Raw genomic sequence first — 14,626 nt, 5'->3', positions numbered from 1 at the left:
GATCCTTGTGAATCCTTTCCAAGTCAGGATATTCTGTGAGTCTGTGAAACTTCCCTGCCACTGTGTGGGGGACTCCTCTCTCTCTGCACTACGTTTTTTTCCTGTGTGCTGTATCTCATCTTCCAAAATCTCTACGTTTATTTTCTCTTCACTGACTGGGTATTTTTCTTATGCACCTTCCCTTGCATTAGGAGAACCTTAATTACATTTCAGTTCTTGAAACGTTCAACCTTCTAGTGGTGTGATAACTAGTGATGGCGTAGTTTGTTGCTCTTTTGAGGTTTTTCAGTCAAAGGTAGCACATCTTGCCTACATTTGTTATCTCCCATATCTCTTTTGTAACAGAGTAGCTGCAGAAAGGACTGTTTATATAATCCATTTAACTTCTAGTGAAAAATCTCATTGTGTTTAGTTTAATGGAACTGTATTTCCTTCCCTCATACCTGTGTTTGTAAGCATGGGGATTCTGGATCATGTTACTGCAGGCTTTATTGACTTGAGAGGATTGCTTTGAGGGCCAAAGTGTTGATGTTTATTCTTTTATTCTGAATTGTGTGTAGGTTCATGATACTGAATGTTACTCTGTTTTCCTCAAGACAAACATAAATGGTTTTTCTTAAATGCTACTGCTGTATTTCAAGGCTATTTCTTTAGTCTCCAAGCTCTGGGTATCACAAACCCAGTCCTGTTCTTTCAAATTCCAAGATTATTGTTTAAAAAAAAGTAGAAACCTAAGTACAATAAAAATTGACTTAACTACAATGAGTCAATGTATGTCAAATATTGAAAAATTAGGAGAAATAGTTCCCTCTAAAAACATATTATCTGTTGGTGCTGAAACTGAGAAGGAGTGTTAGTGTAAGTGTCACTACAGAAATGGGCTGCCAAGAGCCCAAAGAGATTTTGTGTCTGTTTTCTCTGTCTTCCTAATTTTCCAGTGTGAGTGCTGGTTCGTCCTGTCTGTTGGCTTATGGAGTTCATGTCATTATTATACCTTTCATCAGTACATTCATGTAAATGTGAGATAATAAATAGAATAAAGTTTCTCTTGATGTTTCCATGCCATCTTCAGCCTTGTTTCCTACGGAAATGGGGCCCAGGTGAGCCAGCAGTCTGTTTCCGCTTTTCCCTGCTTCCCACAGCTTTTGGGAAAGTTGCTTGTGGGACAGTTCTCTGTGCCTGTCACGGGGGCTGTGCGCGGCTGGGAGCTGAGCCCGTGCGGAGCTGTAGCTTGGAGGCAGCCCCGCACCGCCTCCTCCTGCCCCGGGCGTTTGGTGTCGGCATAAACGAGCTGGCAGAGCCATCGGAAAGGTTTGGGAGATAAGGAGCTGTACACGTAGCAGGTACTGAGAAGTATTGCAGCATACCTGTTCTGGGATACAGAACAGAAACCTACAGTAAACGAGATTTTTTGGGGTTTTTTGGACTCCAGTGTTCACTGGGAAAAAGCAGATAATACTGTCTTGTGGTTGAAACCATAATGTGCCCAATTATGCTCCATCCTTTTCTTTTTTTTCTCATCTTCTCTGGTTTGCTCTTATAGAAGCAAACATCAGATCTTTAAAACAGAATTCTGAGTTCCTAAATTTAGTAAGAGCTCAAGTACCATAATGTTGTGGTAAAAGACCATGTTGTTAAAAGTTACATGTGTAGCTGGATATTTTGTTCAGAGAATTGGAATTGTGACATGCTGTTCCAGCATTTCCTTAAATATAGGCAACCCCTTCCCTCTTTGGTTAAGTACTGATTTTATAATAATACTGTTTTAAGATCAGTGTTTTTGAAATTGAAGTAGTTCTTGAGGTCTGAAATTTTATAGTTGTAGACATGCATTAGGGAGCCACATGTGCTACTGCTTGTTTAAGCAATGCTGCTTTGATTGCCATAAATCAGTGTCAGAGACATTTCTCCATTGGTGCTTTTGCCAGTTGCTGCCAGAGGCCAAGTCATGAGTAGGTTCCCTGTTGGTAAGTTGTCACTGCCCATGTGTGAATACTGATACTGTAAATTTTTGCAGACCATTTTTTCTTCAGAAACCCCAGATGAGCACCTTAAATATTGTAATATTTATGTAGCGTTTCATCTGGGTGGGATAGACAGTAATCTGTCATTTTATTGTTTGGGAGATGGCAGAGGGAATGTGCAATGCTTTTTAAGAAACATGTCTTCTTTATCTTATTTATAAACATATTTCAAAATAGTTAAAATTAATACCATAAACACTCTGCATTAGATTGGAATGCAAGTGTCTCATTATGCACTCTGAATAGATGCAGGAAATTGGTGAATCTAGCATGTTTTCATCATTCAGAGTAAAAAGTTAGAAAGACAAAAGTAGGGGTGGCTATTGGGAATCAAACTGGTGTTCTAATGAAAACAAGTGATGGCTCTTCAGAAGGAATCACTTGCAATGGTATCCCATCAGTCCCACCTATGCATGCATTTAATTTGAAGCTTGTAAATATGTGAAGATTATTTTAGGTTTTAAGAAATAGATGTAGCCTGAAGTAAAAGCCTAGGTGGTTCTAATTGCCTCTTGTGGTCCTGCCTGGCCCACCTGACCCTGACATGAGTCAGCAGAATGCCCTTGCATTCTAGGCTGTAGTACCAGGAGTTAACTGTAAGGCTGAAGAAGGTGAGTCTTCCCCTCTGCCCAGTACTTACCACATCCAGCTGTGGGTTCTCTGGTTCCAAGAAAGCCATTGGCACACTGAAATAGGTCCATTGGAAGATCACCAAGAACACAGGGAGGCTGGAGAACATATCTGAAGAGAAACAGAGAGAACTGGGTTCGTGATCTGTAAGAAGAGAGGGGGAACTCTTATTGCCATCTTAGAGCAATCTAATGGGAGACCATAGTGAAGATGAAGCTTCTCTAAGCTGTGCAGGGATGCGATGAAAAAAGCCACAGTATGGAGCATGGCAATTTCCAAGTTGGTATTTGGGAAAGTTTTTGTCAGTGTGCCCAGAAGGGACCATTGCTTCTCTGTTCCTGGAGATACTAAAGCCTTAGCCAAGCCTCTGATCTGCTTGGAGCAGGGGGCTGAATTAGGTGCTCATCACAGTTTCTTCCTAATCAAAATTGTACCGTGATTTTACCCTTTTGTGTTCAGTATGTGTTACCTTTTCCATCCTTAGCAAGTGAAACCAAAGCTTAGAGGGCTGGAAACCCCACAGAGGCTAAAGCTCCTACAAAAACGTTGGTTGAGTAGAAGGAGAGAGAAATTGTAGCCTTTGATAAGTCTTGATAATTGCAGCCTTTCTGGTATTATTTCCATTTGCTCTGCTGACAGGGAAGTTTGTGTGTACAACTTAGTCAGCACTGCTTGCTCTTCAGCTGCTACTTGTGCTGAGTGCTGGAGATTCTGGGGGAATCTGGGAAGGGGTGAGGAAAGAAGGAAGCAAGTTGTGCCTTTTCACAGTGAGGATAATCAAGCATTGGAGCAGGTTGACCAGAGAGGAGCAGTTTCTTTCCTTGACGCTTTTCAAGACTGGAACAGTCTTGTCTGAACTCATTACTGACCCTACTTTGAGCAGGAGGCTGAATCACTTGAGGTCCCATCTAACCATTGTCCTGTGAGCCTAAGTAGTGGTAGTGGAAGGGGGAATATTCTTGGGAGATGTGTGGAAAGGTCAGTGAGGTGCAGATGTATCAAGCATGTACTTATTTGTAAGTTGAGGCTGCTTTGTTTTCATCAGTCTTGAATTATTTTCTTTCAGATGGACTTGTTTATGTTCAAGATCTTAAATTCCTTGTGTTGTAGAAACTTCACAATGCTTTTATTTCACAGTTCGTGCTGAAGACAGCTTTGCAGAACAACATGCTTACAAAAGGATTCATTTTTACCTGTCAGGTCTATTCTTTAGTTCAAGAAAACATAACCTTTATTCTGATGAGTCACACGTTTGTGAGTTAAGGGAGTATGGGTGGGCTGTAAAAAATGACTGAAATATCAACAGCAATTTAAAAGTAATTGTTTTCCTGTGGTTCTGCAGGTTTGCCTGGGTACACAATGCCAGCTGAGCGCAAGAAGTCAGCAAATATGGAAGAAAAAGAATCTCAGTTAAATAACAAAGAAAAAGAATTTAGTGAAAGGCGACCGGTGAGCAGCAGGGAGAAGCCAAAAGATGATGTGAAGGTTGGCATGAAGAGAGAGACTTTAAAGGTTCCTGAAGATAAAAAGAAAAAAATGGAAGAGGATAAAAGAAAGAAGGAAGACAAGGAGCGGAAGAAAAAAGAGGAGGATAAAGTAAAGGCAGAAGAGGAGCAAAAGAAGAAAGAAGAAGAAGAAAAAAAGAAACTTGAAGAAGAGGAGAAAAAGAAACAAGAGGAGGAAGAGAAAAAGAAACAAGAAGAAGAAGCTGCTCAACTGAAGTAAGTTATCTTTTAAAGGTTTAATTGCGCCAAATGCTGCAGTTCCGTTATCAGGAATGTGGTCAGAGTTACAAAAGATGAAGTGCTGGAGCTACTTTTAAGAAGCTGCATGTAGTGTTAGCAGTCACATTTTATGTGGCTGTCTGTGTTTTATGACTTCTAAGAGGTTTTGAGTTTTCACTTGTAATCTTCTGTTACTTTGGTCTCTGTTATGGGGGTTTGATAGTGTTCAGCATGTGATGACCATGGAGACCACAATTATGCTTGAGTAAATGTTATCATTTAACCCCAGCTGGCATCAGCCCCACACAGCCACTCCCTCCCCTCAAAAGGATGGGGAGGAGAATCAGAAGAATAAAAGTGAGAAATCTCATGAGTTGACATAAAGACAGTTCATTGGGTAAAGTAGAAGCTGTGCAGGGAAGCAAACCAAAACAAGGAATTCATTCCCCACTTCCCCAGCAATCCCCAGGACAGCAGGGCTCTGTCAAATGTAGCAGTGACTTGGAAAGACAAACATTATCACTCCTATCATGCCTCCCCTTCCTTTTTCTCAGATTTACATGTTGACCATGATGTCATATGAACTGGGATATTCCCTTGGGTCAGTTGGGATCACCTGTCCTGGCTGTGTTTCTTCCCAGTTCCTTGTGCAACCCCTGACTCTTCCATGATGGGGTGAGGAGCAGAAAAGGCCTTGACTGTGTGTAAGCCCTGCCCAGCAATAGTGAAAAACACCTGTGTTATCAGCACTGATTCCAGCACAAATCCAAAACACAGCCCCATACAGGGAAACTCTGAAGAAAATTAACTCTGTTCCAGCCAAACCAGAACAATAAAGAAGCACAAATGCATTTAAGATGAAGTGTTATTGTCCAAAAATTGGGAATATAGACTTAACAGATCTACAGACTGTACATAACAGGAGTAAATCTGACGTGAGAAATGGACTGTCATTTCTTTAATCAGTCACAGACTGATTAAATATTTCAAAAATAGATACCTGGATGGCAAACTCAGAATAGAAACTGGCAGTTTAATATGTGATATTACCAAGACCACATTTCTTAGTATGCTATCCAACGGTAGTACAGTGTTGAAGATGGATCTTTAGACCAGTAAAGCTGAGATTCTGGCCATTCTGAGGTCTGAAATATTTCACTTTTAAGATTGAGGCAATGTCATAGCCAAATTCTATCTGGGACAGATGTATTTCACCTATTCCAAATTTTCTGTGTAATTTCAGTAGTCTGGCAATAAAAGGTTTTCCTTAAAGTGTAATGCAGTAACCTGTTGAAAGGCTGTTTCCTCTTCCTCTGTCAGACTTTCATCTCTATCTGTAGTAAGTGGAGTTTTGTGTTTATATTTTCAAAGTCTGTTCGGATTAATATGTTCAGCATATTAATCCCAACAAATATTTGAGAAATTTTGTTTTGTAACAAGTAGTACTTGCCTTTGCAACACAAAACTTAAACAGAGTTTCTGAAGCAGTTGCTTTAGCTTTCTAGGATTAACTTGGTAGATATTTAAGAAGAGAGTAAGGTGTTAGAACTCCTGAAGATTTTCCAACTGTGACCTTTTTCCTTTGAACTGCTACTCTGAGATTAAGGCTCCATAACAAAAATGACTAATTTTTGTGTCATGCAGGGAGAAAGAGGAAGCACATCAGCTCCATCAGGAGGCTTGGGAACGCCATCAGGCAAGAAAAGAACTCCGCAGCAAAAACCAGAACGCACCGGAGAGCCGTCCAGAGGAAAACTTCTTCAGCAGACTGGACTCCAGTCTGAAGAAGAACACAGCTTTTGTTAAGAAGCTAAAAACCATTACAGAGCAACAAAGGGACTCCTTGTCCCATGACTTTAATAGCCTGAATTTAAGCAAATACATTGCAGAAGCAGTAGCTTCCATTGTGGAGGCCAAACTGAAAATATCGGATGTGAACTGCGCTGTGCACTTGTGTTCCCTCTTTCACCAGCGATACGCTGATTTTGCTCCTTCATTGCTTCAGGCTTGGAAGAAACATTTTGAAGCAAGGAAAGAAGAGAAGACTCCCAACATTACCAAGTTAAGAACTGATCTGCGTTTCATTGCAGAATTGACAATAGTTGGGATTTTCACTGACAAGGAAGGTTTGTCTTTAATCTATGAGCAGCTTAAAAATATTATTAACGCTGATCGAGAGTCCCACACTCATGTTTCTGTGGTTATCAGCTTTTGTCGGCACTGTGGAGATGACATTGCTGGTTTGGTACCAAGGAAAGTAAAAACTGTGGCAGAGAAGTTTAACTTGAGCTTTCCTCCTAGTGAGATAATTAGCCCAGAGAAACAACAGCCCTTCCAGAATTTGTTGAAGGAATACTTTACATCTTTGACCAAACACCTGAAAAGGGACCACAGGGAGCTACAAAATATTGAAAGACAAAACAGGTGACAATTGAAAGTTGCTTTCTACTTATGAATAAAAATTAGTTTCTTTATGAAATGCCTAGATTTTTTGCAGTATTTATAAACAAAGTCTGTTAGCAGTGTGTAGAAAATAAGTGTGTTCTGCAGTGTTTCTAAAAAAAATCTAAATTTGTTCTGAATACTTAAAAAGTAGAGACAAAACAAACTCTTTGAATATCTTTTAAAGGAAAAGGAGGTTGACCTTTAGCTGTAATTCTCTTCACTCTGTTTGGTGCTGTTTCCTTTATCAGCATGAGAGCAATGCTGCTTTCCCAGCTGGTACTGTCCTTTTCCAGTTGGCACAATCTGATTTCTCCCTTTTCCACCCACACTATCGTATCTAACGAAGCATATGCCACAATTGCTTTGGCTTGTTTACTTTTTTTAGTGTACCAGGATGAAGGAAAACATAGGTTAAATTAAGAAGGTATCTGTTACATTCCAAGGTGGCAAATATATATTAAATAAATGTATTAAAATGTTGGAGAGCATAGACAATTTGAGGAAAGTCCTTCTGAATATTTATATGTAGTACTAATGTTGCAGGGTATGAATATGCAGACCTTGAGATCTGAATAATTTTATTTCTGCCATGTTCACATTGTTTAATACTTGTTGGCTTTAAAGCATCCTGAATTCTCATTATTGGAGCCAGCCTAAACCCAAATGCTATTCTTAAAATTGTCATGCTTAATTTCTTCTGGAAGCATTCCAGTCAGATAGAAACGAGCATGATACTGTGTATAAACACATATTTTGGCTGAAAGGCTGGACATCCATCCAGAACCAAATGTATGCTTGGAATGCATTAAATTTTTATGTTTCCTAAGCAAGAACTCATTGTGCTGATGAGTTTTGTGCTGCAGTCCTATCTGGTCTCAGCCAAGTGTTGAATTTCACAGGATCATAAACTGACTTTTGAGGTACTGTTATTTCTACAAGTACCTTACTAGTTCAAAGTGCATTACTGACTTAGGTGTAATTTTTTCAAAGTGAATGAACATGAACCTTTATACTTTCACAATTGTCATTGGTTCTGGGCACATTGGTTCTAGCTGGTATTTCAATGAGTGGGTGTTACAAAGCCTGTATGATAGGAAATGGAGTGAAAAAAGTTCATGAGAGGTATAAAATATGTTAAGAAACCAAGAAGAAGAAAGAATGTAAACGATCTGTGACAGAGAATTATACTTTAATATTTATTATATACTTTAATATTTTTACAGCTGGATAAAAATGACTGGACAGGGCCTGAGCAGCCTGGTCTGACCTCATCACTGAGCCTGCTTTGAGTAGGGCAGATGAGGCACCTCTTTGAGCACCTTGTCATGTGAATTATCCCTGTGAACTTGGGTGCAAAGCTTTGTTAAGGGGAAGGAAAGGGAAGAGCTATAATTTATCACTGGATTAAGAGAACTCCGTTATTTCTGTCTGTGGACTTTGAGGTGTTTACTTGAACTCCTTAACAGAAGCTTTGTTAAGGAATAGGTTTTGTTAAGTAAGACATCAAAAAACTTTCCTACCAGATTTTGTTTACAACATCTAGAACAGATTTGTAGCATTTGATTGCTTTGGAAGTGCAAGGCATGAGGACGGCAAGACAGAAATTTGCTGTGTAAGAGATCTATGAGTATTATAGAAATCGTCCTAAACTGTGGATTTTGGAAAAATGATTGTGCAGTTGATTCCTTACTTGCTTTTGATTTTTTTTTTTTTTGTGGGTGGCAGTTTTTTGGGGTGTTTTTGTTTGATTGGGTTGGTTTTGATTTTTTTTTTTTAAAAACAGTAATCTTACTGGTTAAAGGAGTTCTCTGTATTAAAAATCAGATCAATTTTGCTGCAGTTTTTATTTATAGTGTATTCCATAATCAATGAAGTGAATAGAGTGAACTGTTTCCTTTTGTTCATCAACTGCATCACATGTTTAGGTTATTATATTTTGTCAGGTAAATAACTCATCAATTTATCTCTGTCAGGAGAATGACAGTGAAATAATTTAAGCTGTAGAGTTCGGTTGAATTAATTGAAAATTACTATGCTAAATTAACAAGGCTTTAGTGCTGTGTCACCTGTGGAATCATTTAGGTAAAATTAAAACAGACTCAAGCATTGCTGGTTAAATGGATATTTAGGAAAAAGTACCTTGAGTTATGCTTTGACTTTTCTATAGACTTTAACACCGAACCTGGTGGTCATTTGGTTACACAGCTGAGGGCACAACAGAACTTGCCAGGTGGTGTTGTTGGAAGGGAACACCTTGATTCACAATTTCTGGAGAGTTTTCAAAAATAAGTGTTAGCTATGGAAGAAGCTTCTTTTGTCTAAAAAAAGATGTGCTGAACTTGCCTTGTGCTTTGAAGAGACATAAAGTAAGACAAGTACTGTGTGCTGTACTTGTAATTGTATTCAGAGGTGAACTCTGCTTTTTGAAGTTTGCTTCATTTGCTTTAGATTCTTTGAATTTGCTAGCACTTGTCTTCTTGGAACTGAAATTGAAAACTGAAAGTATTGTACTATTGTTACAGCACTTCGCTTTTTTTGTTTTTTAATAATAGCACAGAGCTTCAATGCTCATGTTTATCAAACTGAAAGTATAAATGCAGTGGACAGCTGTCTCCATGGAAAAACTATGAATTGTCACTTAATGTGTTTCCTGAATCCAAACTGATCTACTGCACTTCACAAATAGGCAGTGGTTATTTAATTTGGTAATTTTTCTTTGCTGTACTTTGCAGGAGCAGGCAATACATGATAAATAAGTGTGTTTTGTCAGAGAAATAGAAGTTTTGCCAGCATTAATACTTCTTGCTCTCTAGCCAGACACTTGTGTCCACTTCTGGTTCTGGGCAGGGATAAGGGATTTTGTTGCTCACCCTGTGAGTGTGCAATTACTTTTGTTTTACAATTAACCTGGAACAAGAAGACTGACATCCCTCAATTTACATTGCCTTAGCTATTTCAGAATTCTTATACCACAGAATGCTTGTGTCTTTTGGCAAGACTGTGGCTGTTTGCCAATTGCATAATAAAAGCCTAATGGTAATGGAATCCTACAGATGATAATGTAATGATACAGCCTGCTTTGGGAATTGTGGCATTTGCACCTTTTTTCAGACTTCTGATGCTTTCATTTCAGTACAGGTTGTCTGATCAGTGGTTCCAGCACTTGTAAGCAGTGATTAGGGTCCTTCAAATGCAATACTTTTGACAACAAATTTAAATTTTAAAAATTATTATTTGAAACAAATATGAATATTTTTGTAAAAGGAAATAAAGAGCAACTGAAGAAACAAATGTAACTGCTCATGATTTGGACTGATAGCCTTGAAATATCTTGGTTTGTTGGAAAATCAGTGGGCTGCTTGCAAATTTTTTGACTCTCCTGTTGATAATAGCTCATGTAATCATTTAAACAATATGGCAATGAATTGTTACAGGTGCAAAGCAACTTTTATCCAGTTTGTTGATAAAGTTGAACATTTTATTTTACTCTGTAAGTCTTTTTAGGACTATTACAGCCTAATTGTGGCAGAGAGTAAGTGGACCTTTCTCTTTGGACATGGAAGCTGGAGCTTCTGTGACTGTACTGCCCTCAGTGGGATTGAAGTTGGAACTTCAGTGTGGTTTGGAAAAAGAATAGTGTCACTTAAATGTTTGCTATTGTGATCTAAACTAGAATTGTTACAGTTCCCTCAAAGAGGGCAAGTTAGCTTTGCTGAGAGAAATTTCTAATGGTTCAGCATAGCTCAGAAACATTTTAAGGGAAAAGGTGGTCTTACTGCAAGTTTGGTTTTTGTAGGCGCATTCTCCACTCCAAGGGAGAGCTAAGTGAAGACCGACACAAGCAATATGAGGAATTTGCAATGTCCTATCAGAAGCTATTGGCAAATTCTCAGTCTCTGGCTGATCTTTTGGATGAGAACATGCCTGACCTCCCCCAGGAGAAACCAACGCCAGAGGGTAAGCCAGATTCTAAAGCAGGTCAACAGAACCCTGGACTTGGGTTGGATGTGGTGGAAAAACTAACCAAACCCTTTGTCAGTGTGTTCTTTCTGCTGATTTCATTTCATTCAGCCTTTCCCCCTGAAGGATAGCAGCTAATGAATAGTACTTTTTTTTTTTAATTAAAGTAATTATGTCTAATATGTAACCATAACTATTGTATATTCCATGTAGTTATGGAAATGTAAATAATATCTCTATAGATTTGTTTCTGGGGATAGAATAATAAATGGAAAATTAAAAATGTTTTTAACCTGATCCTTTCCTTTAATACTATGCAATTTTTAGTATTTTAAAAGCTGGTACTGTTAAAAAATGCATTTGAAGTGTATTTTGGGTCATGATGTTATGGGCAGGAACATATTGTTGAGCCAGGTAAGTCACTAGGTGTGACTGTCTGGCCTCCTGAGCAGAGGTGCAGCTTTCAATGCCTCTAAATCTAAACTTTGAGATGTTGTTGAAACCATGAGTATCTTTTGCCTTTAATTATCTTGAACTTTAAAAATTTGTATTTCTTGAATGCTTCTAAATACTAAATTCTTCTTTTTAAACTTAATTCTTAAAACTCAGTGGGGTACAGTTCATTATACCCAAAGTGTAATTACTTTTAGTGCTAATGTTATTAAAGTGTGTTATAATTTCTAATACCACATAATGTGCTGCATAGTTTTTCTTGATTTGACTTCCTCTGATTCTGTCTGTATTTTCAATCAAAATGAAATTTATGATTTTAAGATAATTTCTTGATGTTTAATACTAAGATTGAATTGTTAAAAACACTTTCAAGTATGTGTTGAAATATTTAGGTTAAAACAGAGGGAGCAATAAATAGTTTAATACTTTCCTAAAAGTTAATCTCTAATGTGCCTCCTCATAGAAGATTGTAAATTTGTGTAAATAACTTTCTTATGGTTTCACTGTTTTTGCAGAACATGGACCTGGTATTGATATTTTCACACCAGGAAAGCCTGGAGAATATGACCTGGAGGGGGGTATCTGGGAAGATGAAGATGCCAGAAACTTCTATGAGAATCTCATTGACTTGAAGGCTTTTGTGCCAGCAATTTTGTTTAAAGATAATGAAAAATATTCCCAGAGCAAGGATTCCAGCAAAGATGAATCAAGAGGTAGGATGCTTAGATTTTCTTCAACATCTCTTGTCCAACAGATAAACAAACTTGATGAAAGTAATGAGCCTTTAATGAAATAATTTGTGGTAATTAGGACAGTACACCAGTTTGGATGAATTTTTAGGGAATAAACTAGGTGGGGTAGGGATTATATCTGGTTATTAAGGAAAGAGAGAAGTAAATGCATTTTTATATGGTTAGAATTGTAAGTTTCAAGAAATTGGAACTTAACTGGTGTGAGTAAATACTTTTCTGTGAGAAATGAGAAGAGTTTTCCTTTTTTTTGCAGATTTTAGTGGGGTTTTTTCCACTGTTACTTTCTTATTAAATTATTAATGGTGACTTTTTAGGCATAAAATTTCACTAGATTAGAAGACCTGGGTGGTTCCTCACTTCTGACACATCTCTCAGTTCACAACCAGGTAGAATGGGATAAAAAGTTGTCATCCCTGCCTCAAAGTGTAACAGAAGATGCATGTTTGGAGAATTCTGACGTTTCCCTGGAAGGATCTTTAGGTGTAGCAGCAGCTTGCCCAGGGAGACTGGAATCTCTGTCTTACTATTTTAAAACAACGATAAAAATACCTGAGAAATCTGGTGTGGATAGTGTTCATCCACTTTGAACAGGAGGTTGAACTGGGGATATCACCAAAGTGCATTCCAGACTAATTTTGTCTGTGATTGTAACCATGTTATTTGTGAGTCTATATTTCCATATGATGTCTGCACTGTTTGGAAGTTGTCACACTTGACTTTGAAAAATTATAGAATTTTAATTAGATTATCTGCCTTGAAATTTATTTTTTTTAAATTAAGCATAATCTCTTGGAAGAATGCTCGGTGTTGGACCAGTTTTGTGGTCCAAGAAAAATATTAACTATTCTTTTCTGCATCTTATCAGATTCAGGTATTTTGTTCAAGGAAACTAATAATCTTTATTTGACTTTTTATATAGCATGTTATTTCATCAACACCTTCCTCCTGTTCTGCTTTTTCCTTTTTTTTTCCTACATCTGTGTAGAAGATTTTCTTTTTAGACACTAAAGAGATGTGGGTTTAGCAGCATTAATCTTTCTGTATTCTAATAATGACTGTGTATATTTAACAATTTATTAGTATTTATTTGGTATTTCTATATAACTTGTAAATAGATTCAAAAGATGCCAAAGATAATAAGGAAGCAGCTGGGAATGAGGATCTGGAATTGGAACTGGAGAACCTGGATATTAATGATGATGCACTGGAGTTGGACTGTGGAGATGAGGCAGAAGATCTTACCAAGAAGCTTCTTGATGAGCAAGGTAAAAAGAATTAATTTTAAGAATTCTTTTCCTTCCTGATTTTTTTTTTTTAACTTGTTTTAGTTTGTGGATTTGTAGAGTGCATTCAGGACAATTTATTTCTTTATGAAACTAGTAGCTAGAAACTTTTATGATAGTGATCAATGTTTTTGTGGCAAGTCATTCAGATACAAGTGAAAATTATTTTAAAGGTGTTTATGTAGTGAAAGTTACCAATTCCTTCACACAGCTTTTAAAAGTAAGAAGATGTAAAGGCAGTTGCCTGAAAAGTGACTACAAAGAGTAATGAATACTTAACAACTAAGCATTACAAATGCACTGCTTGGGAAATGTGTTTGTAAATTATTGTATTTCCTAGCTTAAAATGTCTACTGCTTGTTTATTTCCCTCTGTTAGAACAAGAGGATGAAGAAGCCAGTACTGGATCTCATTTAAAACTCATAGTAGATGCTTTCTTCAGCAGCTTCCAAATTGTGTCAACAGAGACCTCATAGACAAGGTATGGTCATAGTTTCAACTTTTTGCACTCTTAAAAGCCATAATGCTAGATCAGATAGATAGAAATAAAGATTTCAAGCTTTGGAGTCTGACAGTAGCTGAACTAATTTTTAATCATTCTGTATTCCTCTCAGTGGACATGTTTTCTATGCCAGTTCAGCCAAAACTGAAGATTTTTCTTTATGGTTGTTTTAAAGCAGTTGCATGTAGTAGGAATAGCTCTGTAAATGCCATGTTTAAACACCATTCTCTATTGCTTTCTTGAAAACCCACTGCATTTAAGTGAAGTATTGCATTAACTTTCCTCTTTACAGGCAGCAATGGATTTTTGCATGAATATGAATACAAAAGCCAACAGAAAAAAACTGGTACGAGCACTTTTCATAGTTCCTAGACAAAGGTAAGAACAGAACCAAGCTGGATCCACCCATTTATGATTTAATTTATGATGTGTCTGTATGTTTTAAAAGCAGTGTATATTCCTTTTGTTTATTCCTGAAGTGCACTTTTGGAGTGGCTTATGCTGAAGCACCAAAGAAATATTTATAATCAATGATCCAGCCTGCTGGTAATCATGAACTTCATCAAAACACAATGTGAGAAGAATTTCTTTTTCACAGCTTAGAGCATCTACAGCAATGTAAATCAGCAGGGACACTTAGACTTTTTTCTTCAGCTCTGCCATAATAGAGAACTTTCTGTAGTTGTAAAATGGAAGTGGCTTTTTGGCTGGTCTGTGACCATACAGTGATGTTTGAACCACTGCCCTGTATTGTTTCCTGCTGCTGTAGGTTCCAAATTACTGAAATTGATTAACTCTTTGAAAATCTTTTATTCTCTTTGCATAGTATGCTAAGTTGTGCTAGATGACAGTG

General features: G+C 37.5%; 1 protein-coding gene across 1 annotated transcript in view; it reads left to right on the top strand.

Annotated features, from left to right (window-relative positions):
- Positions 1–4,013: 4,013 nt before the first annotated feature.
- The window catches only part of LOC116995871 (regulator of nonsense transcripts 2-like), a 46,266-nt gene continuing 35,653 nt past the window's right edge, over positions 4,014–14,626 (top strand). The window contains 8 exon segments of the mRNA XM_033058948.2: positions 4,014–4,375; positions 6,023–6,802; positions 10,620–10,780; positions 11,752–11,949; positions 13,104–13,253; positions 13,650–13,700; positions 13,703–13,752; positions 14,066–14,151. Of these exon segments, the coding sequence (XP_032914839.1) occupies positions 4,014–4,375; positions 6,023–6,802; positions 10,620–10,780; positions 11,752–11,949; positions 13,104–13,253; positions 13,650–13,700; positions 13,703–13,752; positions 14,066–14,151 (1,838 nt within the window).

This window comes from Catharus ustulatus, chromosome 4, assembly GCF_009819885.2.
Source record: "Catharus ustulatus isolate bCatUst1 chromosome 4, bCatUst1.pri.v2, whole genome shotgun sequence".
In the NCBI taxonomy this organism is placed as follows: domain Eukaryota; kingdom Metazoa; phylum Chordata; class Aves; order Passeriformes; family Turdidae; genus Catharus; species Catharus ustulatus.
This window is presented reverse-complemented; position numbering and strand designations above follow the sequence as displayed.